The sequence below is a fragment of the Megascapheus bottae genome, chromosome 5 (assembly GCF_031878675.1).
Source record: "Megascapheus bottae isolate mThoBot1 chromosome 5, mThoBot2.hap1, whole genome shotgun sequence".
Lineage (NCBI taxonomy): Eukaryota > Metazoa > Chordata > Mammalia > Rodentia > Geomyidae > Megascapheus > Megascapheus bottae.
In genome coordinates this window covers 76,244,264-76,271,190 of record NC_143513.1, presented here as the reverse complement: position 1 = coordinate 76,271,190, position 26,927 = coordinate 76,244,264, and the positions used below count along the sequence as shown (strand labels likewise).

The following is a 26,927-nucleotide window of genomic DNA, read 5'->3' as shown; positions in this document are numbered from 1 at the left end:
GTGCATAACTGCCCACTTCTAGGGTAGTGGCTGCATACCATACATGTTTTTATTTTATTCAGACATGTTTATCTATTTACATACCTTTATTCATATATAGATTGTATTATACATTGTGATATAGGAACATAGATGTATCTCCATACTAAGACGACTCAACATATTCAGTTGTCAAGCAGCAGGTATAGCAGAGCCAAGGGCATGGTTTTAGTCCAATGACTGGCAAGTTGCTTTTTTTTTTTTTTTTTTGCCAGTCCTGGGCTTGGGCTCAGGGCCTGAGCACTGTCCTCAGGTTTCTCAAGGCTAGAGCTCTACCACTTGAGCCACAGCACCACTTCCAGCTTTTTTTTTTCTATGTATGTGGTACCGAGGAATTGAACCAGGTCTTCGTTCATACTAGACAAGCACTCTACCACTAGGCCAAACTCCTGGCCAAGACTGGCGAGCTTTAAGACCCAAGGAAAACCAAAGTTTCAGTATAAGAGAAGAGGCAAGGGGCCAGGAGTTTGGCCTAGTGGTAGAGTGCTTGCCTAGCATGCACGAAGACCCGGGTTCAATTCCTCGGTACCCCACATACATAGCAAAAAGCCGGAAGTGGTGCTGAGGCTCAAATGGTAGAGCTCTAGCCTTGAGAAAGCCCAAGGACAGTGCTCAAGCCCTGAGCCTAAGCCCAGGACTGGCAAAAAAAAAAAAAGAGAGAGAAGAGGCAAGAATAAAAAATATTGATGTCCCAGCTTATTGAGGTCAAATGAGTGGAAATACTCCTCTGCTTGTGGGAAGACCAAATATTTTGTTCTGTTCTGATCTGTAGCCCATTGGACAAGGCTTAGCCACATTAGCAAGGGCAATTTACTTCCAATTCAGATAGGTATCCCCTATCTGAGAGCTTCACAGACACTTCTAAAATGATGTCTGAACACCTTTGTGGCCCAGTTAAGTTGATTCATAAAATTATCCATCATGATGAACTTAAGCAAAATTATCTCTAGGATATGGAAACAAGAGGTTTATCTTTGTAATTGTTGTTTGGAATGTACTATGTGAAGTTATTTCTTTTCTCTTTTTTTTCCTTATGGTTTATCTTATGCTGTTATTGTATCTGACTTTGTTACCTGATATATTGTATACACATTTTTTTGTCTGTCATGGGACTTGAACTCTTGGCCTGGGCACTGTCCCTGAGCTCTTCAGCTCAAGACTACCACCCTAACCCTTGAGCCACAGAGCCACTTCTGGTTTTCTAGTGTTAAGTGGAGATCAGAGTCTCATGGTCTTTAGTGCCTGGTTTGGCTTTTAATTGAGATCCTCAGATCTCAGCCTCCTGAGTAGCTAGGATTATAGGTGTGAGCCACTGTACCCGGCACATTTATTTTTTTTTTTATTTTTGTGGGTCTTGGGACTTGAACTCTGGGCCTGCGCATTGTCCCTGAGCTCCTCAGCTCAAGGCTACCACCCTATCTTTTGAGCCACAGAGCCACTTCCTGTTTTCTGGTGGTTAATTGGAGATAAGAGTCTTATGGAATTTAGTGCTTGGACTGGCTTTGAACTGCAATCCTCAGGTTTCAGCCTCCTGAGTAGCTAGGATTACAGGCGTGAGCCACTGTACCCAGCTAATTTGTTTATCTGAAATAGGGAAAGGAAGGGAAAAAACAAGATGATTGGGATGGGGGGACGGGGATGGAAAGTGGGAGAAAAACATGAGAAGGGGTATTGATGTTCAAGAAGTAATGTACCCACTACCTGACAAATGTAACTGTAACCCCTCTATATATTACCTCGACAAACAAAATACAATTTTAAAAATGATAGCTGAAAAAATTATCATGTTCCTCACCAAACTGAATGTTTTTGGGTGGGGGTTAGTATATGTATGTATATGTGTGTGTGTGTGTGTATATATATTTGTGTGTGTGTGTGTGTGTGTGTGTCCTTGGACTTTCTCAAGGCTAAGGCTCTACCACTTGAGCCACAGCACCACTTCTGGCTTTTTTCTATGTATGAGGAATCGAACCCTCGTCTTCATGCATCACTCTATCACTAGGCCAAACTCCCGATCCGGGTGTATTTGATATGAAAACCTGCACATGTTGTTCCAAGCACAATGACTCACTTCTGTAATCTCAACTACTTGAGAGGTGAAGATTTAAAGAATTAAGATTAGAGACTAGTCAAGGAAAGAGTTGAGTGAGGTTCTGTATCTCCACCAATAAGCTGGACATGGAGAAGCATGTCTGTCATCCCAGCTAACTGGGAAGCACAGATACGAAGATATTAGTCGACTCTGGCTCTGGCAAAAGTATGAGACCTGTTTAACAACTAAAGCAAAAGAACTGGGGAGAGGCAGGCACAGGTGGCTCATGCCTGTAAATTCTAGCTTTTCAGGAGGCTGAGGTCTAAGGATATCAGTTCAAAGCCTGTCAGGCAGGAAACTCTGATACTTTTTCTTTCTTTGTTTCTTTTTTTTTTTTTTTTGCCAGTCCTGGAGCTTGAACTCAGGGCCTGAGCACTGTCCCTGAGCTTCTTTTGCTCAAGGCTAGTCTTCTATCACTTGAGCCACAGGGCTACTTCTGGCTTTTTCTGTTTATGTGGTACTAAGAAATGAAACCCAGGGTCTCATGCGTGCTAAGTAAGCCCTCTACTACTAAGCTACATTCTCAGCCCTCCGTGAGATTCTTCTTCTTCTACTTTTTTTTTTTTTTTTTGCCAGTCCTGGGCTTGAGCTCAGGGCCTGAGCACTGTCCTTGGACTTTCTCAAGGCTAGAGCTCTACCACTTGAACCTCAGCACCACTTCCAGCTTTTTTCTATGTATGTAGTACCGAGGAATCAAACCCGCGTCTTCGTGCATGCTAGGCAAGCACTCTACCACTAGGCCAAACTCCAAACTCCTGGCCCCTCTGTGAGATTCTTATCTCTAATTAACCATCAGAAAACTATAAGTGGTTCTATGGCTCAAAGTAGTAAAGCATTAGCTTTGCGTGCAAAAGCTCAGTGACATCACCAGGCTCTGAGTTCAAGCCCCATGACTAACAACAACAGCAAAGGTCTCGGTGGGAAAAGAAGACCTGTGTGTTTTGTACTTATAAAACATGTATTTTATATTTATAAATACAAAACATGATTCATCTGCTATTTCCCTATAAATCATTGTCTCTGATTTGTCCGTCCTTTATGTCTTGGCACCTGGTGGGTAACCACAATATAGGAATATGCATATATTTTCATCTGCTGCCACTTCTTCCACACAAAGTGGAAGACCATTTGTATAATCCACAGCTTACCTACTGAGAAAGCTTCCCCTGCCCACTATTATTCAAGTCCCTCTCTAAGGGTGGATGTAATGAAGTCACATTCATATTTATTTTTGCACCCAGGTACTGGAGTGACAATCCTGAAAACCAAGTTTAGGCATTCTCCTCATCCTTCAAGCTGATTTATACGATCTCCTCCCACAATATAGCCATAAATCTGACCTAATGGGAGGTCAATCATGAAAGTCTGGTAGATGACAGAGAGCTCTAAGCCTGTTTGTCTCTGCATTGGTGATTTGTGCCTTCTGTGTGTCATCCAGTTTGATCTGCAATTTAACATCTCAAACTTTTAATTAATTGTTTCAAAGTCTATCTATCTCCGGGAATTGGCAAGTCTGACAAAGTCCTATGAGGCATTTCAGGACCTGTGGTTAAAAGTTCTGCCTCTTAGACCCGAGACCATGCTAGGAAATGTTTATCGGAAGTGTATAATCCTGGGGCTGGGAATGTGGCTTAGCGGCTTGCTTAGCATGTATGAAATCATTGGTTCAATTACTCAGTGCCACATAAACAGCACTGTGGCTGGCTCAAGTGGTAGAGCAAAAGAGGCCTATGGACAGTGCTCAGGCTCTAAATTCAAACTCCAGGACAGGCAAAAAAAAAAAAAGTGTATTATATCTCTTCTTCAAATGTCATAAACCCAACCATTGTAGTTTTAGTTTTCCCACTGGAAAGAGCTATAAGTTCAATGCAGAGCAGATTTAAGTGTTATTTCTTTCATATTCTCTTTAAGATGAAGGAATCAGTAGGAATGAAAACCATCTGTGCCAGGCACTGTACTCCTAGCTACTCAGGAGGATGATATCTGAAGATCACAGTTGGAAGCCAGCCCAGGCAGGACAGTCTGAGACTCCTATTTCCAGGTAACCACCAGAACCCTGGGAAGTGGAGCTGTGGCTTAAAAGTGGTACAGCACTTACCTTGAGCTCCAAAGCTAAGGTACAATGTCCAGACCCTGAAATCAAGCCCCATGACCAACAAAAAAGACTAAAAAGAAAAAAGAAAAACATCTCAGTGATAGATATTACACTATTGTGGGGGAGGGAGGGGAACAAAGCACTATTTCTTTTGCCACTGATAGGGCTTGAACTCAGGGCCCAGCCTTTTAGCTCACAGCTGTTATTCTACCACTTGAGTATGCTTCTACTTCCAGGACTTTTTATGCTGGTTTTCTGGAGATAATGCCCTGGTAGATTTTGTCTGCCCGGGATGGCCTAAATCTTAATTCTCAGATATCAGCTTCCTGAGTAGCTACGATTATAGGTATGGCCACTGGTATCCAGCAAATATCACTCTATTTAACAGTAGTTTGTAGTCCTTCAATCACCTATTGCAAGCTATTATAAGCTCATGTTCTTGGGAAGCATATCGCACCAGTTCTTCAAATATACTTGAACCCAGATAACTGGCTAGATTCTAGCTGAGCCCCTGTTATATAAAAGTAGTAAAATTTAAAAATAATAATTAAAAAAAGCACTCAGGATTCCAAGCTGTATCAAATCACAGAAATAAAATGTGAGTATATTAACTCAAAATTCAAAATAATAATGATTTGAGTCTCTATCAGTACAATGAACTGAACCTCAGCAGCTCATAAAAAGCAAACTGTAATTATTTCTGGGAGTCTTTTAAAGAGGTGCTTCCCAAGACCAGACAGCCACATTGCTCAATTCCTGGGGGCAGGACTCACACTGTGTTCTGGCTAAATTGCCCAATTCCTGGGGGCCAGGACTCACATTGTGTTCTGGGTTACACTCCTAGAGCACAACTGAGAGTCACAATGGTCACCTTGAAAGGGTGTAATTCTGGGGCTATGCTTTGTAGGCACTTAAAAACCAGATCTTATTTAAGATCCACCATGTTCTTTATCTTCTATTTCAGCTAGTTCCCATCATTGCTCACTGCCTCTGACATCCTGTGACCTAACTCGCAGGATAGCCTCCAAGGGCTCTCTTTCCCCTATGCCAAGGATGCTGGCCCTCCCTACTCTATTGTTTGCACATTGCTGCAACAGCTAAGGGGAGAAAATATCCCCAATATCCAATGATACTTTGCTTTCCAGGCTCTTAATACTGCCTCTAACAAAACCTCTCTCTAAAATATCTTGTCCACAGCTCTTCTCCATTTATCTTTCTTCTGCCATAATCTATCAATATCATCATCCCATTACCAACTGATGGTCAGTTTAAGCCACAAAACAAGTAAGAGTTTTAAAATATGCTATCCGAATACCTAATGTACCATCATCTCCATATGCCATTTCCTAGCTCCATGCAAAGTAGGCAAAGAAGCACAGTTCTAAATCAGAACACAAGACCTGTGGTTATTTTAATGGTGACCTATTTTTAGGAAAAAAGAGACTAGGTGTTTGCCTATATTTAGATCCATCTAGAAACAAATTTGTGACTTTCAATTTTTAAATTTTTTTTTTTTGCCAGTCCTGGGCTTGAGCTCAGGGCCTGAGCACTGTCCTTGGACTTTCTCAAGGCTAGAGCTCTACCACTTGAGCCTCAGCACCACTTCTGGCTTTTTTCTATGTATGTGGTACCGAGGAATCGAACCCGGGTCTTCATGCATGCTAGGCAAGCACTTTAACCACTAGGCCAAACTTCCGGCCCCTCAATTTTTAATTTTTTTTTAGGTTAGGCCAGGAGGCATGGCTCAGAGGTAGAGCATCTGATAAGGAAGCACAGGCTCTGAATTCAAAAAGCCAGTACCACCAAAAAAATAAAAATAAAAATATTTACCATGCCTATTTCAAAACAGTTCTCTAGAACCAATTCTTCCATGGTGAGTAAATTAATTATATCTAAAAATGTGCAACTATAGCCAAGTGTCGGTGGCTCACGCTTGTAATACTAGCTATTCAGAAGGCTGAGGTCTAAGGATCTAGGTTTGAAGCCAGCCTGGACAGAAAAAGCTGAGACTCTTAGAGCTAATTAGCCAACAAAATTAAAAAAGATGTACAATTCTTTGTGACTTGAAACTTTTCTTTTTCTTTTATTGTAATTAATAGAAGGGTTACATTATATTCACCAGATAGGAGGTGCATTACTTCACATTGATATCCTTTCTCATGACATGGTCCCCACTTCCCTTCCCCCCCATTTTGATTTCCCCCCTTCCCTATCCAATTTCAAATAACCAATTAAGCACATATAAAATTTATCAGATAACAAGGTGAAATATTGTAACAATATAACCGAGGGATAGCAAAAGAGATAAGAGATAACATAGTACATTAAGTACAACAGTCACTCATTATATGGCTTTTGTTTCTTTATTCTGGAGGTCCTTACATTTAGTGTCATACTATTTGACCTTATGTCTCTAGATTTTGTTCTATTGTAAATCTCTGCTAGGAGAGCCCAAGGTTTCTACTGATTTTGACAAATGAGGGAGACTCTTGGGCATGTGTTCTTTTCAGTCTGGCTTACTTCACTTAATATGATTTTTCTAAGTCTTTCCATTTCCTAACAAATGGGGCGATGTCATTCTTTCTAACAGCAGCATAGAATTCCATTGTGTATAAATACCACATCTTGTTGATCCACTCATCAACTGAGGGGCATCTGGGTTGGTTCCATATCTTTGCTACGGTGAATAGTGCTGCAATGAACATCGTTGTGCTAGTGGATATAGTATGCCCTAGTTTCTGGATGGTTGGGTAAATGCCTAGTAGTGGAATTGCTGGGTCATAGGGGAGCTCTATGTTTAGTCTTTTGAGGCATTGCCACACTGCTTTCCATAGTGGTTGAATGAGTTTGCACTCCCACCAACAGTGTAGTAGTGATCTCTCCTGGCCACATCCCCTCCAGCATCTGTTGTTATTAGTTTTCCTGATCCTGGCCATTCTCACTGGAGTGAGGTGGAATCTCAGAGTTGTTTAGATTTGCATTTCTTTTATGGCCAGAGATATCGAGCATTTCTTCATGTGTCTATAGGCCATTTTTTTTTTTTTGCCAGTCCTGGGCTTGAGCTCAGGGCCTAAGCACTGTACTTGGACTTTTTCTCAAGGCTAGAGCTCAACCACTTGAGCCTCAGCACCACTTCTGGCTTTTTTCTATGTATGTGGTACCGAGGAATTGAACCCAGGTCTTCCTGCATGCTAGGCAAGCACTCTACCACTAGGCCAAACTCCTGGCCCCTATAGGCCATTTTTATTTCTTCTTCAGAGAAGACTCTCTTTAAGTCTTTGGCCCATCTTTTAATAGGATGGTTGTTTCTTTGGAGGTTAGTTTTGGAGTGATTCAATTTTTTAAGATATGAGGCCTTTGTTTGTTGTATGGTTAGTGAAGATCTTCTACTACTCTGTAGGCTTTCTAGTTAATTTGCTAGCTTTGTCCTTTGCCATACAGAAGCTCTGCAGTTTAATGCAGTCCCACTTATCCAGCCTTTCTCTGATTTGTTATGTTTCTTGATCCTTATTAAGAAAGTTTCGACATGTGCCAAGGAGGCCTAGTGTATCTCCTATTCCTTCTTGTAAAGTTTTCAGTGTGTCGGTTTTTACCTCGAGGTCTTTGATCCATTTGGAGTTAATTCTAGTACAGGGTGACAAAGCAGGATCCAACTTTAGTTTTCTGCATGTGCTTAACCAGTTCTGCCAGCACCATTTGTTGAAGAGGCTATCTTTCTTCCATTCTATTTTTTTGGCTCCCTTGTCAAAGATTAGGTGGCCATAGATCTGTGGTTTAATATCTAGGTCCTCAGTTCTATTCCATTGGTCTTCAGGCCTGTTGTTTTGCCAGTACCAAGCTGTTTTGATTATTATAGCTCTGTAATAGAGTCTAAAGTTTGGTATTGAAATTCCTCCTGTCCTGTTCTTTCTGCTAAGAAGTGTTTTTGCTATACGGGGTCTTTTATTATTCCATATGAAATTTTGGATTGCCTGTTCTATTTCTTTAAAGAATGCCATTGGGATATTGATGGGTATTGTGTTGAATTTGTAAATAGCCCTTGGCAAGATTGTCATTTTCATGATGTTGATTCTTCCAATCCAGGAACATGGGAGGTTTTTCTATTTCCTCAGTTCTGTTTTAATTTCCTTTTTCAGGGTATTAAAGTTTTCATCAAAAAGGTCCTTTACATTCTTAGTTAAGACAATTCCTAGGTACTTCATTCTCTTTGAGGCTATTGCAAAAGGAGTTGCTTTCCTGATTGTTGCCTCGTTCCTCTCATTGTTGACGTAGAGGAAGGCAGTTGATTTTTGAGGGTTAATTTTATACCTTGCTACCTTTCCAAAGTTTTGAATCAGCTCAAGGAGCTTGGGAGTGGAGTCTATAGGATTCTTTAAGTACAGAATCATGTCAAAAGGTGTACAATTCTTTGTTTTTTTTTTTTTTTGCCAGTCCTGGGCTTCAGCTCAGGGCCTGAGCACTGTCCTTGGACTTTCTCAAGGCTAGAGCTCTACCACTTGAGCCTCAGCACCACTTCCAGCTTTTTTTTGTATGTATGTGGTACCAAGGAATCGAACCCGGGTCTTTGCGCATGCTAGGCAAGCACCTTAACCACTAGGCCAAACTCCCGGCCAAAAGGTGTACAATTCTTTGTATGTTGAAAACATCACAATGAAGTTAAATTTTTAGATGGAGTAAAGACTTTTTTTTTGTAGGTTGTGGGGTTTAAACTCTGGGCCTGGGTGCTGTGCCTGAGCTCTTCAGCTCAAGGCTACTGCCCTACCCCTGGGCCTGGGTATTGACCCTGAGCTCTTCAACTCAAGGCTACTGAGCTATCCTTGAGCCACAGCCCCATTTCCTGTTTTCTAGTGATTAATTGGAGATAAGAGTCTCAAGGTCTTTAGTGCCTGGGCTGGCTTTGAACCACAATCCTCAGATCTCAGCCTCCTGAGTAGCTAGGATTACAGGCATGAGCCACCACAGTTGGTGAAAGATGGTTTTATAGCTCTTATAAATTTAAGTTTCCAACATCCAGCAAGGTCTTATTAGAAACAAGTGTAAACAAGTGTCTTTTTTTTTGGCCAATCCTGGGGCTTGAACTCAGGGCCTGGGCACTGTCCTTGGACACTTTTTTTTTGTGCCAGCCTCAGGGCTAGAACTCAGAGCCTGAGAACTATTCTTGGGCTTTCTCAAGGCTAGAGCTCTACCACTTGAGCCACAGAATCACTTCTAGCATTTTTTTTTTCTCTGTATGTAGTACCAAGGAATTGAACCCGGGTCTTCGTGCATGCTAGGCAAGCATTCTACCACTAGGCCAAATCTCAGCCCCTGGACATTTTTTTTGTTGGTGGTGGTCATGGGGCTTGAACTCTGGGTCTGGGCATTGTCCCTGAGCTCCTTAGCTCAAGGCTAGTGTTCTACCACTTGAGACACAATGCCACTTCCTACTTATTTATTTTGGCCAATCCCAGGGCTTGAACTCAGGGGTCGAGCACTGTCCTTTGACTCTCTCAAGGCTAGAGCTATACTACTTGAGCCATAGAACCACTTCTGGCTTTTTCTCTTTTTGTGGGTTATGGGGCCTGAACTCTGGGCCTGGGTGCTGTCCCTGAGTGCTTCAGTTCAAGGCTATCACCCTCCCCGAATTGCCACAGCCCACTTCTCCTTTTCTTTTTTCTTGCCAGTCCTGGGTTTGAACTCAGGGTCTGAGCACTGTCCTTGGACTTTTTCAAGGCCAGCGCTCTACGACCTGAGCCTCAGCACCACTTCCGGCTTTTTTCTATGTATGTGGTACCGAGAAATCGAACCTGGGTCTTCGTGTGTGCTAGGCAAGCACTCTACCACTAGGCCAAACTCCCCACTCCACTTCCCCTTTTTTAGAGACTCACTAGAGATAAGAGTTTCAAGATCTTTAGTGCCTCGGCTGGCTTTGAATCTAGATCCTCAGATCTCAGCTTCCTGGGTAGCTAGGATTACAGGTGTGAGCTACCATGCTTGGCTAGAGCCAGCTTTTCCTGTGTATGTAGTAGTAAGGAATTGAATCCTGGTCTTCCTGCATGCTAGGCAAGTACTCTACACTAGGCCATGCTTCCCCTCCCCTTCCCCAAAAGGATGTTTTTAACATAGTTGGTTCACTTGCATATTATCATGCTTTATTTTTTTATTTTTGCTGGTCCTGGGGCTTGAACAGTTGGCTTGGGCTCTGTCTTTGAGCTTCCTGTGCTTAGCAGTCTACCATTTGAGCCACAAAGCCACTTCCAGCTTCATCTAAGTAGTTTATTGGAGATAAGAGTCTCATGAGGACTTTCCTGCCTTGGGTTTGTGGTCCTTAGATCTCAGCCCTCTGAGCCACCTGCATCTCGCTTACCACAAAAAATATAAAACTAATCATGGCTTACACTTTATAACAAGCATGTCAACTCAATGAAGGAAATACATATCTTCAGTTAATTAAAAAAAACAGTAAAACAAAAATAAAAAAAACAAAACTACTCTGGGCATGACTCAATTGTTAGAATGCTTGCCTATCAAGTACAAGGTCTGAGTTCAGTCTTTAATACCACCCAGGAGTGGGAAGATTAATAGTTAATATGATAGACAGGGGGTGGGGAAATAGCTGTTCTTAATCTTGGCTTTTCTGGGGATTGGGGGTAATACTTGTGTTTGAACTCAGGGTCTGGTGCTGCTATGCAATTCTCGACCACCAAGCTGTATCTGTAGCCTCATACTGGATATTTCAAAATTTAGCCATGTGAACTCTAAAAGTAAAAGGGTTTCATATTTCTTATTATCTATATTTTCCATTCAATGTGCTTATTTTTAGCTGGAGACACCTCTAAGTGTTTTTCTGCTTAGAGTTGGGAGTTTCAATCTTGTGTGTGTGTGCGCACGCACTTTTTTTTTTTTTTTGCCAGTCCTGGGGCTTGAACTCAGGGCCTAGGCATTGTGCTATCCCTGAGCCTCTTTGTGCTCAAGGCTATCACTCTACTATTTGAGTCAGAGAGCCACGTCCAGTAGTTTATTGGAGATAAGAGTCTCACAAATCTCCTGTCAGGGCTGGCTTTAAACGGTGATCCTCAGACCTCAGCTTCCTGAGTAGCTAGGATTACAGGCATGAGCCACTGGTGCCCTATCTATCTATCTATCTATCTATCTATCTATCTATCTTCTTCTTTTGTATCATATTACATATATATACACATGTGTATATCATATATATAATTATATACTATAAGCCAGCAGCAATAAAGTTTGGCTTCTAATGGCTGCTGCCATTACAACTCTGCTCTTGCTCCTAACTTTACAATGGCAGTTTTAGCCATATCTTCTCTAACATTTCAAAGCTCATTGGACCTAATCTCATTTGGAACAATCCACTATGCTTACAATATGCTTGAAATATAATAAATAACCTAAGAAGCAAAATGACGGAATGTTTAGTCCTCTGATCTGAGTAACTGTATTTCTGACTTCTGGGTTTCCTACCCTCCAACTTTCTTCACTATTTTAGTAACTGATAACCTTTCCTCCAGAGTGAATGATTGTCATGCATAAATTAAGGCAGAATATGCTTATACTTGTGTAAGGGAAGTTCTTATACAAAAGGTGGCACCTACAAAACCACAGTAAAGTCTGAAGTGTTAGGAAGATGGAATCTCTCATTCTCCATCTACTTTATATGCTGTATATATGTGTATATGTGTATATATGGCTGAATAGTTGGAATATTTTCATTATGTTGCTTTAATATATAAAAATATATACCTAGTTGGGCACCAGTAGCTCATGCCTCTCTCTACTCTACTGAGACATAAGGCTCGCCATTAAAAGCCAGCCCAGGCAGGAAAGTCAATGAGACTGTTACCTCCTTCAGCAAGTGAAGCTCAGACACAGTGTCCCAAGCCCTCCCCCCACTATATATAATATACATATATTATATAAACTATATGTGGTTGAGATATAGTAGTAGAGAAAAGGTACATTAATAAAAATGTTAATGTTTGTCTTCAATTGTCTAATGTTGAGTTATTCAAAAAAAGGTGGAAATGACAAATGGCAGATGCTGAAACCAGAACTTCAGACCCATGAACAAACAAGATGGCTACAGAAGTATGGGAATTTGTTTTTTTGTATGTGTGTATGTGTGTGCATATGTATGTGAGTGTCTGTGTCAGTCCTGGGGCTTGAGTTCAGGGCCTGAGCACTGTCCTTGGACTTTGTCTAGATAGAGCTCTACCACTTGAGCCACATCACCATTTCTGGCTTTTTCTATATATGTGGTACTGAGGAATTGAACCCTGGTCTTTGTGCTTGGTAGAGAGGCACTCTACCATTAAGGCCAAACTCCCGGCCCCTAAATGGGAAATTTTTTAAAAGGGAAAATTTATATTTCCTTCAGCAGAAGATAACTAAGCAGAAAGATGGGACATTGAGGAGACAGACATTTAGCACTCTGTTACTGGAAAAAAATTTCTGAAGTAACTGAGTTCAGTGACTAAAAAAATGCCTATAGACTGGAACTCCCAAATTTTTGTGTCTTCAATAGAGATTAAAATGTGGACTAATATTTATCTTTAAATAAGAAAGTTAAATGATGGTGTGGCAAACTGATACTTGGTCCTTTGTTTCAGGTTGCGCAGCTGTTGAAGGTAAATGGGAGTTGCAGAATTTAGTCTGGGAGACTAAATTGCTGACAGACTGTTCACGGGACCTTTGGGTGTACGTGTCTACTAGACACCTGGATACAGAAGTTGAAGCCAAGTAGAGAGAACTGGACTGGGATGAGGATTTGGAAGTCATCACAGTAAATGAAGCAATGGGATAGGGTGTGTGTGCGTGTGTGTGTGTGTGTGTATAGAATTCTGCAATGAACTGTGTTCTGACAGCAAATCCATTTGCCAAATCCTAACCTTACAATACGGTAGTATTTGGAATGGGGGCCTTTGAGAGGGTCCTGAAGATGAGGCCCCCATGGTTGGGATTAATAAAAAGGGAATCCTAACTGGTGGTTCAAGCTATTAATCCTAGCTGCTTAGGAGACTGAGATCTCAGGATTGAGGTTTGAAGCCAGCCCAGGTAGGAAACGTTTGTGAGACTACAAAAACAGTCCTAAATAGAGCTGTGGCTCAAATGGTACAGCACTAGCTATCAGCAAAAGAAGCTCAAGGACATTGCCCAGGCCCCAAGCTCACATCCCCAGACCAGCAACAAACACACAGACAAGTAAAAAGAGGAATCCTAGGAGCTCTTATATTTTCCTTGTGACAGATGGGGATATCACATGACAGTGTATAATCTAGACGAGAATCCCCAGCAGAACCTAACCACACAGGCAGTAAGATATGATACTTCCAGTGTCTAGAACTGTGAGAAATCAATTTCTGCAGTTTATAAGCCACCCACTCTATGACACTTTGCTATACCAGCCTCAACTGACTAACACAAGTTCTGTGAGGAAAGAAACAAGCAAAGGATGAAGTGCCTGGGAGTACCTGGGCAATTAAATCGCAAGGAGTGAAAACTGACCTCAAAGAGGAATCATTTTCACCTGCTTTATGCTTGTCAAGACACCTTCTGATTTCAACTGTTCTTCAATGAAACTTTTTTACTTGGAAGAGAATATACAATGGAGTGGTATTTGACTGATTGGTGGTATTTTTCAGAGAAGAGGAACCTTAGTATTCTGAATCATCAGGCACCCACACACCCATCTTTCGCCCTGAAAGAAGTATCAGCTCTCAGCCTTCCAGCCTCATGGCGACCCCCTCAAATTGGCAGACATCATGCTTCACAAGTAGTAGAACAGCTTTATGTCTTCAGGTCACTGGTGGACTGACAAAGCCCCCTCAAGGCTTTTTTTTTTTTTGCCAGTCCTGGGCTTGAGCTCAGGGCCTGAGCACTGTCCTTGGACTTTCTCAAGGCTAGAGGCTCTACCACTTGAGCTTCAGCATCACTTCCAGCTTTTTTCTATGTATGTGGTACCAAGGAATTGAACCCGGTCTTTGTGCATGCTGGGCAAGCACTCTACCACTAGGCCAAACTCTCAGCCCCCCCACCCCAAAGCTTTTATGACTTTGTGTTTACATTCCTTTGCTGACTACACACCATCAGTAATTTGTTTCTCACTCCTGTTTTTGTCTTCCTTAATTTTTTTTCTTTTTATGCTCTTTTATATCAAATGTATCTTTTTTTTTTTTTGCCAGTCCTGGGCTTGAGCTCAGGGCCTGAGCACTGTTCTTGGGCTTTTCTCAAGGCTAGCACTCTGCCACTTGAGCCACAGCACCACTTCCACCACTTCTATGTATGTGGTACCAAGGAATCAAACCTGGGTCTTCGTGCATGCTAGGCAGGCACTCTACCACCAGGCCAAACTCCTGGCCCAAATGTATCTATTTTTAATAACAAATTGGGTTAGGTACTGTGGCTCACTTTTGTAATCCTATTTAGGAAGTTTAGGTCTGAGAACTGGAGTTCAAAGCCAGGTAGGTAAATCTATGAAACTCTTACCTCCAATTAACCAGCAAAAAGCCAGAAGTAGGACCGGGAGTTTGGCCTAGTGGTAGAGTGCTTGCCTAGCATGCACTAAGACCTGGGTTCGATTCCTCGGTACCACATACATAGAAAAAAGCTGGAAATGGTGCTGAGGCTCAAGTGGTAGAGCTCTAGTCTTGAGAAAGTCCAAGGACAGTGGTCAGGCCCTGAGCTCAAGCCAGGGACTGGCAAAAAGAAAAAAAAAGCCAGAAGTAGAGTTGTTGCTCAAGTGGTAAAGCACCGTGCCTGGGCTCTGTTCAAGCTCCAACCCTGTCGCGAAACCAAAACAAAATTTAAAAAGTGAATTGAATCTAATTCCATTCGGTAATTGGGTTTTTCAAAGAAAATTTATTTGACTTCCTATCAAATATATTGACATAGAGAATGTCTTGGAATACTATTTTCTTTCTAATTCTTTTCTTTTTTTTCTTTTTTTGATGCCAGTCCTGGGGCTTGAACTCAGGGCCTGATCACTATCCTTGGGTTTTTCCTCAAAGCTAGCACTCTGCCACTTGAGCCACAGCACCATTGTTGGTTTTTTCTATGTATGTGGTACCAAAGAATTTAACCCAGGTCTCTGCATGCTAGGCAAGCACTCTACCACTAGGCCAAGAACTCGTGGCCCTCTTTTTCTTTTTGTCCTGGCCATGGGCTTAACCTCTGGGCCTTGGTACTGTCCCTGAGTTTTTGTGCTCAAGGCTAATGCACTTGAGTCACAGCTCCACAGCTGGTCTTTCTGGTAGTCTATTGAAGATAAGAGTCTCAAGAACTTTCCTGCCTAGGCTGGCTTTGAACTGCAATTTCAGCTCTCAGCCTCCTGAGTCACTAAGATTACAGGTGGGAGGCACTGGCGCCTGTCTGTCTTGGCATATTCTGTTCAGGAAAGGCAGGAAACATACTGAGGTATTTTTTTTTTTTTGGAGGGAGGAGACTAATTTTTTTTTTATTGTTTTATATTGCCAGTCCTGGGTCTTGAATTCAGGGCCTGAGTGCTGTCCTTGGGTTTTCTCAAGGCTAGAGCTCTACCACTTGAGCTACAGCACCACTTCTGGCTTTTTTCTCTATATGTGGTACGCAGGAATCAAACCTGGGTCTTTGTGCATGCTAGGCAAGCACTCTACCACTAGGCCAAACTCCCAGCCTGAAAAGACTAGTTTTGCAGGCACAGTGGCTCAAGTTTGTAATCCTAGCTAGATCCAAGATTGGAGGAGACTCCATACTAACAAGGAATAAAAGTTCACAAAATTTCATCTCAGTTAATGGCCGGAATGTGGTGGGGGCATTCCTGCATGCCAGGACAATGGAGAAACAAATGTTGCAGAGATGAGCACATGAAATTCCAGTGAGAATGGGAACCACAAATAGGAGTATCACAGTTCAGACTGGCCATCGACCTACATGGAGAGCCTAACTTGAAAATCACCAACATACAAAAGGATCTAGTGGAGGGGCCTAGTGGTAGAGTGCTTGCCTAGCATTCACGAAGACCTGGGTTCCATTCCTCGGTACTGCGTAGATTAAAGTGGGAAGTGGTGCTGAGGCTCAAGTGGTAGAGCTCTAGCCTTGAGAAAGTCCAAGGACAGTGCTCAGGCCCTGAGCTCAAGCCCAGGACTGGCAGAAAAAAAAAAAAAAAAAGGATCTGGTGGAGTGGCTCAACTGGTAAAAATGATTAGTTTTGATGTATCAGAGGTCTAAAAAGATATGTGGTTGGCACAGGTCCTAGCACATGGGAGAAAAGCTTACGTTACATGGATTCCCTTACCTTGCCACTCAACGTTGGGGGGGGGGGGGAAGGCTTTTCGACTCCCAGACAGGTCAAGTCCTTTAAGGAACGAGTCCAGCACACCATACTCACAACTGAACCGTTCCGAAATACTTGCCTGGGAGACTCGCCTGGGGTGCTTCAACCTGGCGGTAGACGATCCTATTTTCAAGGCTCGCAGCCTTCTCGTGGTAATGGGAACGCCGAGTCCTGTGGGCATCCCCGCCTTCCTCCCTCTAGGATTCCTCCGCCAGCCCCGCCACCCGGGGCTCTCCCAGTCAATCCCGTCCGCCTCCCAGGACGGGCTGAGGACCGGGAAGCTGAGGAAAAGTAGGAAGTGGGAGCCATGGAAACGCGGAGGCACGGAGGGAGGGACGGACGGAGGACGCGAGGGAGGTGGGCGAAGAAGGAGGAACCTCCCCTGACGACGGCGCGAGGGCGCTCCTCCGATGACGTCACGCGCCCCGCGGTGACGTCACGGCCGTGACTCGCCGGTGACGCCGTTGCCGCGGCGACTCCTCGTCGTCTCCGCCCCCCTCCGCCGGCTGCCACCCTCCCCCTCCCCGCCCCGGGTCCTTCCCCGGATCCCCTCAGGCTCGGCTGCGCCGGGGGCCGCGGGCCGGGAATCTGAGGAGGCCCCGGCGCCCTGTCTCCCGCGGCGCCGCCCCGGCCGCCCCTCTAGCGCCCCCCGCGCCTCCGCCTCCGCCTCCCCACCCCCCCCCCCCCCCCGCCCTCCGTCTCCCTTCCCCCTCCCCGCCCAGCAGCGGCCGCTCGGGCCCGGCTTTCGGTTATAAGATGGCGGCGCTGAGCGGCGGCGGCGGCGCGGAGCAGGGCCAGGCTCTGTTTAACGGGGACATGGAAGCCGAGGCCGGCGCCGCGGCCTCTTCGGCTGCGGACCCCGCCATTCCTGAGGAGGTGAGTGCCGGCGCCCCCCCCCCCGGGCCCGCGCTCGCCGGCCGGGTGTTTACGGGGGGGGAGGACGGAGGCGGCGTTGGGGGGCTCGGCGCCCGCGGCCGCCTGCTCCCACGGGCTCGGCGGGGCGGGAGGTGGGCATCCCCCGCGCGTCCCTCTCCGTCACGCGGCTCCCGGCTACGTAAACGCACACGGCGGACCCGGGGGCTTCCCTGGGCCCCCGCCCCAGGTGTGGGGTCGGGGTGGCGACCCGCAGGGGCGCGCCTCGGGGGCTGGTCGGAGTCGTGCCCGGCCCGAGGGTGCAGCCCTGCGCCCTGGGCTGCGGCGGCGGCCCCTGCGAGGTGAGCGGGCCGGGCCCGGACCCCAACCCGAGCTGCGGCCGTGTGTAACGAGTGCGTGATCCCGGGAATGACGGGGCGCATCCTCGCCTCCTCCCTCCTCCTCTCCTCTCCACACCACACCTCTGAGTCCCCCCCCCGATTTTAGGCTTCTGTCCGCCCCCCCTCAGTTCGCAGCGCGGTTGGGGGCATCTCGGCACCTGTCTGGCCCAGTGGACGGTTTTGATTTAGTCTCCTACTTTTCCACTTCGGGTCGCCCCATTTCCGCCGTCTTTTTTTTTTTTTTTTGCGTCCCAGCCCTCGGTTTCCTAATGTTGGTTGATGCCCAACCAACCTTCTTCTTCTGCCTTCTCACCACCTCAGCTCCCACGGAAGAGCGGTTTACGTTTCTCCCCCCCCCCCCCCCCCCGGCCTCTCGAGGCCCTCTCCTCGCCTCCTTCCCACCTCTCCAGATCGTGGTCACATCTCTTCTTATCTTCACAAACCCTTCTGGACACTTCGGAGCTAGCTACTCACTTTCCGCTGTCAAGATAACCATCAGGTTTCACCTGGCTTTTTTTTGCACCCTTGCACTACTGGCATTTTTTTTTTTTGGCCAGTCCTTTAGTGTGTGTTCACACCTCTTTATTCCTTTTTTTTTTTAAGACAGCTTTGATTGATTTCTGTTGTCTTAGCCTGTGTTGCATTATTCAACTTGTCATTTTGTCGGATTGTCTAATTGACATTTTCTTTAATACATAAACTTACTACATTTAATAGTTGGTATTATATTGCATAAAACAGGACACTGTTGTGTTTTTTTTTTTAAAGTTATAAGGGTGATGTACAAGAGAGGTTACAGTTTCATAAGTCAGGTAATGAGTATGTATATGTGTATGTATATGTATATATATATTTGAACAATATCATCCCTTCCTGACACTCCAACTTTTATGTTTTATAAACAACAATTATATGAGTTAGAACTGTGCTTCATTAGTTATTAGACTTAGTTATTGATTAAGTAATGTAAGTTCTGTTGACTTTGCTCAGAGTATTCTTTTCTTCCTACTACTTAACCTGTAATTTCCTAACCCTCATACGCTGTTTCTTCTCTGCAGTTTTGTTTTACCCGTTTTAATGTTTTTACTTTGGGGATTCTGCTGATACACTTGTTCTATTAAGTAGCAGTTCTTTCACAATCTTCTTCTCACCGCACCTCCCACCATTGTCCTGTTTTCACTGCTTTTCTGCATCCCTCTAAAATCCTCTTCACTTTCATCCAAAATGTATCTGTACCATCATTGGATCTCCTCAGAATTTCTCATACTTTTTTCTTATTTAAAATCATTTCACTTTCTAGTTTGTATTTCTACTTAGAGCAGTTTCTACCAATAATAGCTGTTCATTTACCTCAACTTGTTAGATTCCAAGGATAAAGCTCTTCCCTTCATCCATTTCCTACTTTAGCCTGTTTTCCTTGTCCCCAGTTACCATTCATTCTGCCTTGTTTCCTGGTTTTTACTATTTAACTTACTGAAGTTTCCTCTTGTCTTCCTCACACCTCCAAATTCCTTCTTATTTATAAACAGCTTTGTTCTGTTGACATGGAAATTTATTTTTAGAATACATTGTTTTTAATGGATAAATACTAGGGGTCACATCTGCTGTCTTATTTTCTTCAGGAATGAGATACTGCCTTTGTGTTAGCAGGCACAGGTGCCTCTGGGGTTTGCTTTTACCCTGCAGTGCAAGTGTGATTTTCTTGAATTATATTCACGTTTTAGGACTACTATGGATAACATTGGATATGTTAGTGGTAGGGACTATATAACTGTAATTCTGTATGACACTGAGAATTTTATTTGGTTTGCAAATTCTATAGAGAAGCTTTTTATTGCATAACATTTCTACCCTATCTTTACTTAAAAGAGCCCGATTGTTGGAGCTGTACACCCTGAACCTTCTGACTCAGGAAGGCGAGCTTTAAGGCCGTCGCCTTTTGTATATGGCACACTTCCTAGACAGTGTCCACAGTTAGGGCTTAGAATTTCTAGGCTAGGTGAAATTAGATTTAAATCGCCAACGATTAGAAAATGTGTTTAGATCTTCTGAAACTTTGTTTCCTACTGACCTCTCCAACCAATTTTAATGTTTATGTTGAATGGATTTTTGTTCTATAAGAGCTGATAATTTGGAGGTGGATAAAAGTGATTAAAATGGACTTTTGTTGGCTATAGATAGCAGTGTTACAGATAATTCCTTCTAAGAAATAATACTAATTTTGAAATTGTTATTATCCAGAAAATATTGAAATTGAACTATTTACTTTCTTTTTTTTTGCTGGTCCTGGGGCTTAAACTTTGTCCCTGAGCCTCTCTATGCTCAAAGCTCTATCACTTGAACCACTTCTATAAACTGTCGTCCTGTATGTATGTATGTATGTATGTATGTATGTATGTATGTATTTATTTATTTTCCTGTACTAGTGGTTAAACGAATGGTCTGCTGTTCCTGAGCTGTTTTGCTTGAGTCTGGCACTCTACAACTTGAACCACAGCTCCACTTCTGGGTTTTTGGTAGTTAATAGGAAACAAGAGTCTTACAAACTTTGCTGTTTGGGCTGACTTTGAACATGGCCCTCTTATCTCAGCCTCTTGAGTGGCTAGGATCCACGGTCATGAGCCTCCAGCACCTTGACTATGACGGTCTTTTAATTGAACTGTTTTGCTTGTGCTAACTTAAAGTTGTATCTTGTCATTGTAAACTACACGAAATGAAAAAATTATGTCTGTATGATGCTACGTTTTATTCTCAACATTTAACTTAACTTAGTAAACTACTGGCTTTAAAAAGATTTCAAAGGGAAATTTCAGATTCAGTAAAACAACAACAACAAAAAGAAAAAGACCCAAACCCAACTACAGTTGTAGAAGAAAAGCATGTTCAAAATTTGAAAAAATTTGCCAGGCATAGGTGGCTTACTTCTGTAATCCTAGCTACTCAGGAAGCTGAGATCTGGGGATCAAGGTTCAGAGTCAGCCTGGGCATGAATGAGAGTTTAGACTTTTATCTCCAATTAACCATAAGAAAACCAAAAGTGGCGCTGTGGCTCAAGTGGTAGAGCACTAGCCTTGAGCTGAAGAGCTCAAGGACAATGCCCAGGCCCAGGCCCAGAGTGCAAGCTCCATGATCAACTATATATAGATCCATCCATCCATCCATCCATCCATCCATATAGATCTATGTATATGTATGTATGTGTGTATATATTTGGTGGGGGAAAATGGAGTTATATATCTCAAGTGTTGTCTATTGTGCTCCTCATCTATAATTTTACAGTCAAGATATAGACACACATTTATTTCCATATTATACTTATCTGTTCTTTTTTGGGGGAGTGGTTATAGGGCCTAAACTCAGTGCCTGAGTGCTGTTCCTGAGCTTTTGTGCTCAAGGCTAGCAATCTACCACTTTGAGTTACAGTGCTACTTCTGGTTTTCTGGTGGTTAATTGGAGATAAGAGTCTTATGGATTGTGAAGTAATTCACCCTTCTATTAATTACAATTAAAAAAAAAAGTCTCTTGGACTTTTCTGTCTGGGCTGGCATTGAACTTTGATTCTCACATCTCATCTTCAAGTAGCCAGGATAACAGGTGTGAGCCAACAGTGTCCAGTTAGTACTTATTTTTTAATTATGTAATGCACTATATGATTTTGGAAATTTTAAAACAACATAGCAAACCTTTTTATGTATCATTAGGTAATGTATGATTTATTTAACTGGTTGGTTTTAGGGACATTAGATTATTTTAATTGTTTGCTGTTACCAAGCATCTTCAACATAGAATGTAGATTTCAGTATTTTAGAATGATGCTAGAGAGTGAACAGATTTCTTATCACGTATTTGCTCACAAGAGAATATTCAGCAACTCATTATTAAATGAATAAGCTTATCTTTTTGGCATTAAACATTTACTTTTGTCCATTTATATTTTCTTTGATGTTGCTTTCTATGACCATATGGTTTGATATAGTATATGGTATAATATGACCATATGGTGTAATAAATACATAATCTAAAAAAAATGTGTGATACCAGGGTGTTATATTTACTACCTATTCCTCTTGTGCTGTGTTTCTTACAATTGCATTATAATTACAGTTGTATTGTTTTCTGTTTTTAAGATCTCTTATCACTAGTCTTGGTTAAGCCATGTAATTATGATAATGCATTGACTAGGGAATATTCTGGAATGAGATCTCCTTTACACTGAGGCTCACTATAATGAAATATATGTCTTTGTGAACCACTTGGATTGCATCATAATCCTTAAAAGTCGTATTCCCATTAAGGTAGTACAAATGCAGTTCTGGCTTTTTCTGTTCATATTTGCTTAAGTATATTATTCAAAGATTTCTTCTGGCAAAAAAAAACAAGAACAAAAAAAGAACATATCTGTCTTTGGCATTTCCATGTACTCTTTTATACCCATTTCTTGTCCCTTAAAGAACTCCTCCTTTAGACAAAACTCATCCTTTTACTTAGAAAGTTTTCTGGTATCAGTCACTTACATGCTGGCAATCAAATGTCTGCAAGCAGACAAGAAAGGAATGTTGAGCTGAGTACTTGAGTTACTGAATGTAGTAAAAATGGTCTCAGATTGATTTTATTTGGACACTAGGCCAGGAAAATTAGGGTATCCAACAAGAGCATTCTGACTTTTCTTGTTATTTTTTGAGTAATGGGAGAAAAACTCAATGCCCGCTGCCTTGTGTGTGGGTTTTTTTGTTGTTGTTGTTTTGATATTTATTTTTACTAAGACCTGTTAACCTATCAAGTTTTAGGATAGGGCAACACTTACTCTTGTGTCTTTTTTTTTTTTCTCTAATTACAATGTCATTTTCTGCTTTAGTACTGCAGAAGTGGCATTCTGTTTCTCTGAAACCTTAGTATTAATTGAACTGAGTACTTAGTGAACTTGTGTCATAAACTTGTTTTATGAAATCTTGGGTATTCCTATTCTTAAATTTATTCCTAAAGTTATTATTAAGTTTTTCTTTTTGTTTGTAGCTCTTACTCTCTTTCAGAATTTAAGTTGTAAATTTTCTAGTCTCTTTATTTCACCTACATGATTATTCTATAAAGTCAGAATTAGAAATAATAATACAATTTCTGGATTAAAAATAAATGGGACCATTGGAAGCTTTTCTGTTGGTATTTTTTTAATGATAAACAGTGCTAGTTCAATTATGTTACACATAACTTCATGTTGTTCATTAACAAAAAATATAGCTTCATTTGTTCCATTCCTTTCTTAAATATTTCATAGACAAATTGATGTTTTGTGGGAGGTGGTTTTTATTTTTTTATTTTCTTTGGTCTGTGAAGTTAATTTACTATTAAACTTAATGAACATGGTAGTCAAAAGAAACTCCTATTACAGCTTTCACCAAAATATTAATGACTTTTTTTTCCCTAACCTTTATCCTTTGAGATTATTTTGTTTTCCATGTTTTCTCTTGGGCTTAAAAGAAACTGTTTTCTTGTTCCTTCTTATATGAAGCCTAGGCATATGGAGGAAACTTGATGCCCAATAATTTTATATTCCTTTTTGGAACCTTGGAATGCCCTTGATACAGAACATAAAAATTGCTTTGGCTGGCTGCTAGTGACTTTCACTTATAATCCTAGATACTCAGAAGGCGGAGATCTGAAGATCGCCATTAAAGCCTGCTTGTGCAGGAAAGTCTGAGAGACTCTTATCTCCAATTATCTACCATTAAACTGGAAGTAGGTCTCTCCCTCAAAGTGGTAGAACACTAGCCTTGCACAAAAGAGTGTAGGAATAGCACCCAGACCTGAGTTTAAGCCCCATGAATAACAACCCCCCCCACACAAAAATTGCTTTGCACTCAACTTTCTATCTTCTAGAAACTAAATAACATCAAGTGAAACTTTGTTTTCATTCTCATGTAGCTGTAGTTATTGACAACACTTTTGGGACAGTTGTACCATTGTATGATGATTTTCAAAATACTCTAGAGCTCCAGGACAAGTTTTAACTTTTACATCTGTAAGAAATACACTTTTTTTTTCCCAGCACCAGTGGCTCATACCTATAATCCTAGCTACTCAGGCAGATCTCTGTTCAAAGTCTGCCTGGACATGAAACACCATGAGACTCTTATCTCCAGTTAACCACAAGAAAACCAGAAGTAATGCTGTGGCTCAAGTGGTAGAGCTCTACCACTTGAGCTGAAGAACTCAGGGACAGCATCCAGGCCCAGAGTTCAAGCCACACAACCCACATATATATATTTGTTTATAGGTACATATGTCAAATAGTTTTTATTTATTCGTCAGTTTTGTTTTGTTTTTTTGTTGGTCATGGGGCTTGAACTCAGGACCTTGGCACTGTCCCTGAGCTCTTTTATTCAAGCTAACACTCTATTACTTGGAGCCACAGCTCCATTTCTGGTTTTCTGGTGGTTAATTGGAGATATGACTTTCCTTCCCAGTCTGGTTTTGAATTGTGGTTCTCAGATCTCAGCCTCTTGAGTAGCTAGGATTATAGACATGAGCCACTAGTGGCTGGCTGTACATCTGTTTTGTTTTTTGTTTTTTTTTGCCAGTCCTGGGCTTAAGCTCAGGGCCTGAGCACTGTTCTTGGACTTTCTCAAGGCTAGAGCTCTACCACTTGAGCCTCAGCACCACTTCTGGCTTTTTTCTACGTATGTGGTACCGAGGAATCGAACCTGGGTCTTCATGCATGCATGCTAGGCAAGCACTTTAACCACTAGACCAAATTCCCGGCCCCTGTACGTCTGTTTTTATACATTACTTTTACCCTCAACTTCTAGAACAACATCTGGCACACAGATAGGTATTCAGATACTTGGTGAAAGAATTAATGAAAACATTTTAGGTATGAAACACTCATTTTTCTTTACCATTCAATTATATACGTATACATACATCATATATATGCAGATTGTGTATATGTATATATAATTAAATACAGTTAAAATCAACTTACATGGTGGATAACCCAATTGTTTTCAATAGGCTTCCCCCCTCACAGTGCTGGGGTTTGGACTAAGGGCCTTGTACTTGCCAAGTATTCTGCTAGGAGAGCAGTAATGAATGCTTTGGTACTTTTGTGTTTTAGTTATTTTGGAGGGTAGGATAGAGCCTTCCACTTTTGCTCAGGGCTGGCCTAGGGCTACCATCTACTTATCTATGCCTCTGTGGAGCTGGAGTCACAGGAATGAGCCATAATAGCTGACTTATTTGTGGAGATGGGGTCTCATTCCCCTAGGGTTTTCTTAGAAGTTGCCTTAAGGCTCTGGTAAATGTTTATACTTTATTTGTTTTTTTCAGTCTACTTTATGTGTTGGTTTTCTTGAAACAAAAAAGTATTTATGTCTGTAAAATCCTTAGAGCTACTCTGTATAGTATGGTTTCCCCAAATGTTAAAATGAAATTTTTTAAAAAAAAGATTGTGGGCCAGGAATTTTGCCTAGTGACAGGGTACCTGCCTAGCATGCATGAAGACCTGGGTTTAATTCCTGGATACCACATACATAGAAAAAGCCGGAAGTTGTGCTGAGGCTCAAGTGGTAGAGTTCTAGCCTTGAGAAAGCCCAAGGACAGTGCTCAGGCCCTGAGTTCAAGTCCTAAGACTGGCAAAAAAAACAAGAAACAGTACTTAAAACAAGGGTCAGCATTTGTAAAGGTTACAGTAGTAAATATTTTATGCATTATGCACCGTAGGGTTCTTGTCATAATTATTCATCAATACCAGCATAGCTCAAAAGTAGCTAATAAGCCATATAAATGAATTATTTTGTTTGTGTTCTAATAAAACATTTCTATGGACAGAAAATTCTTAAGAAATAGTCTTTTTTTTTTTCAACCACTTAAAAATGTAAAAGGAATTCTTGCTAGTTGTATAAAAAAATGCATTAGGGGGGCTGGGAGTTTGGCCTAGTGGCAGAGTGCTTGCCTAGCATGCACGAAGACCCAGGTTCGATTCCTTGGTACCACATACATAGGAAAAAAAAAAAAGCCAGAAGTGGTGCTGAGGCTCGAGTGGTAGAGCTCTAGCCTTAAGAAAGTTCAAGGCTTGGAGCCGGGAGTTTGGCCTAGTGGTAGAGTGCTTGCCTCGCACGCACAAAGGCCCGGATTCGATTCCTCGGTACCACATACATACAAAAAAGCCGGAGTGGTGATGAGGCTCAAGTGGTAGAGCTCTAGCCTTGAGAAAGTCCAAGGACAGTGCTCAGGCCCTGAGCTCAAGCCCAGGACTGGCAAAAAAAAAAAAGAAAGAAAGAAAGTCCAAGGCCAATGCTCAGGCCCTGAGCTAAAGCCCAGAACTGGCAAAAATAAATAAATAAATAAATAAATAAAATAAAATAAAATAAATAACCTTAAAAAATGCATTAGGCTAGATTTGTTAGTTTATGGACTGATGTTCCTGATTCCTGAAGTCTCTAGAAGAGAACTGTGTTCTAGTTGAAGTTTTCTTTTTTTTTTTTTTTTTTTGGTCAGTTGTGGGACTTGAACTCTGGGCCTGGGTGCTGTCCCTGAGCTCTTCAGCTTAAGGCTACCACCTTGCCCCTTGAGCCACAGTACCACTTCCAGTTTCCTGGCGATTGATTAGAGGTAAGTGTCTCTCAAACTTTTTGGTGCTTGGGTTAGCTTTGAACTGTGATCCTCAGATAGGATTACAGGTGTGAGCCACTGTGCCTGGCAAGCTTTTTTTTTTTTTGGCCAGTCCAGAGGCTTGAACTCAGGGCCTGAGCACTGTCCTTGAGCTTTCCTCAAGGTTAGTATCCTATCACTTGAGCCATAGCACCACTTCCCGCTTTTCTGTGTTTGTGGTACCACGGAATTGAACCTGGTTCGTTGTGCATGCTAGGCAAGCACTCTATCACTAAAGGCCAAATCGCCGGACTCTAGTTTAAGTTTAAAAATGAGAACATGACTTAGACCTCATAGTTCTTTTGTGTGAATATTTTTAATATATAGTTGAATTTTGACAAATTTATATTAATAGTCATGTGGTTCCACCATAATCAATAATCAAGAAGTAGAGCATTTACATCATGCCAACATGTTTTATGTTTCCTTTAAAAATTATTTATTATTTTATTGTAATGTATCTTAGAGGGGTTACAGTTAATATTTGCCAGA

At 42.1% G+C, this 26,927-nt stretch overlaps 1 protein-coding gene across 2 annotated transcripts in view; it reads left to right on the top strand.

Annotated features, from left to right (window-relative positions):
• Positions 1-17,233: 17,233 nt before the first annotated feature.
• Positions 17,234-26,927, top strand: part of Braf (B-Raf proto-oncogene, serine/threonine kinase) — a 121,512-nt gene continuing 111,818 nt past the window's right edge. Inside the window, exon 1 of one of the 2 annotated variants that reach the window (XM_090333417.1) lies at positions 17,234-17,412. In XM_090333417.1, the coding sequence (XP_090189543.1) occupies positions 17,293-17,412 (120 nt within the window). In that variant the 5' untranslated portion in view covers positions 17,234-17,292. The remainder of the gene's footprint in view (positions 17,413-26,927) is intronic. The other variant, XM_090333416.1, reaches the window with a different exon arrangement.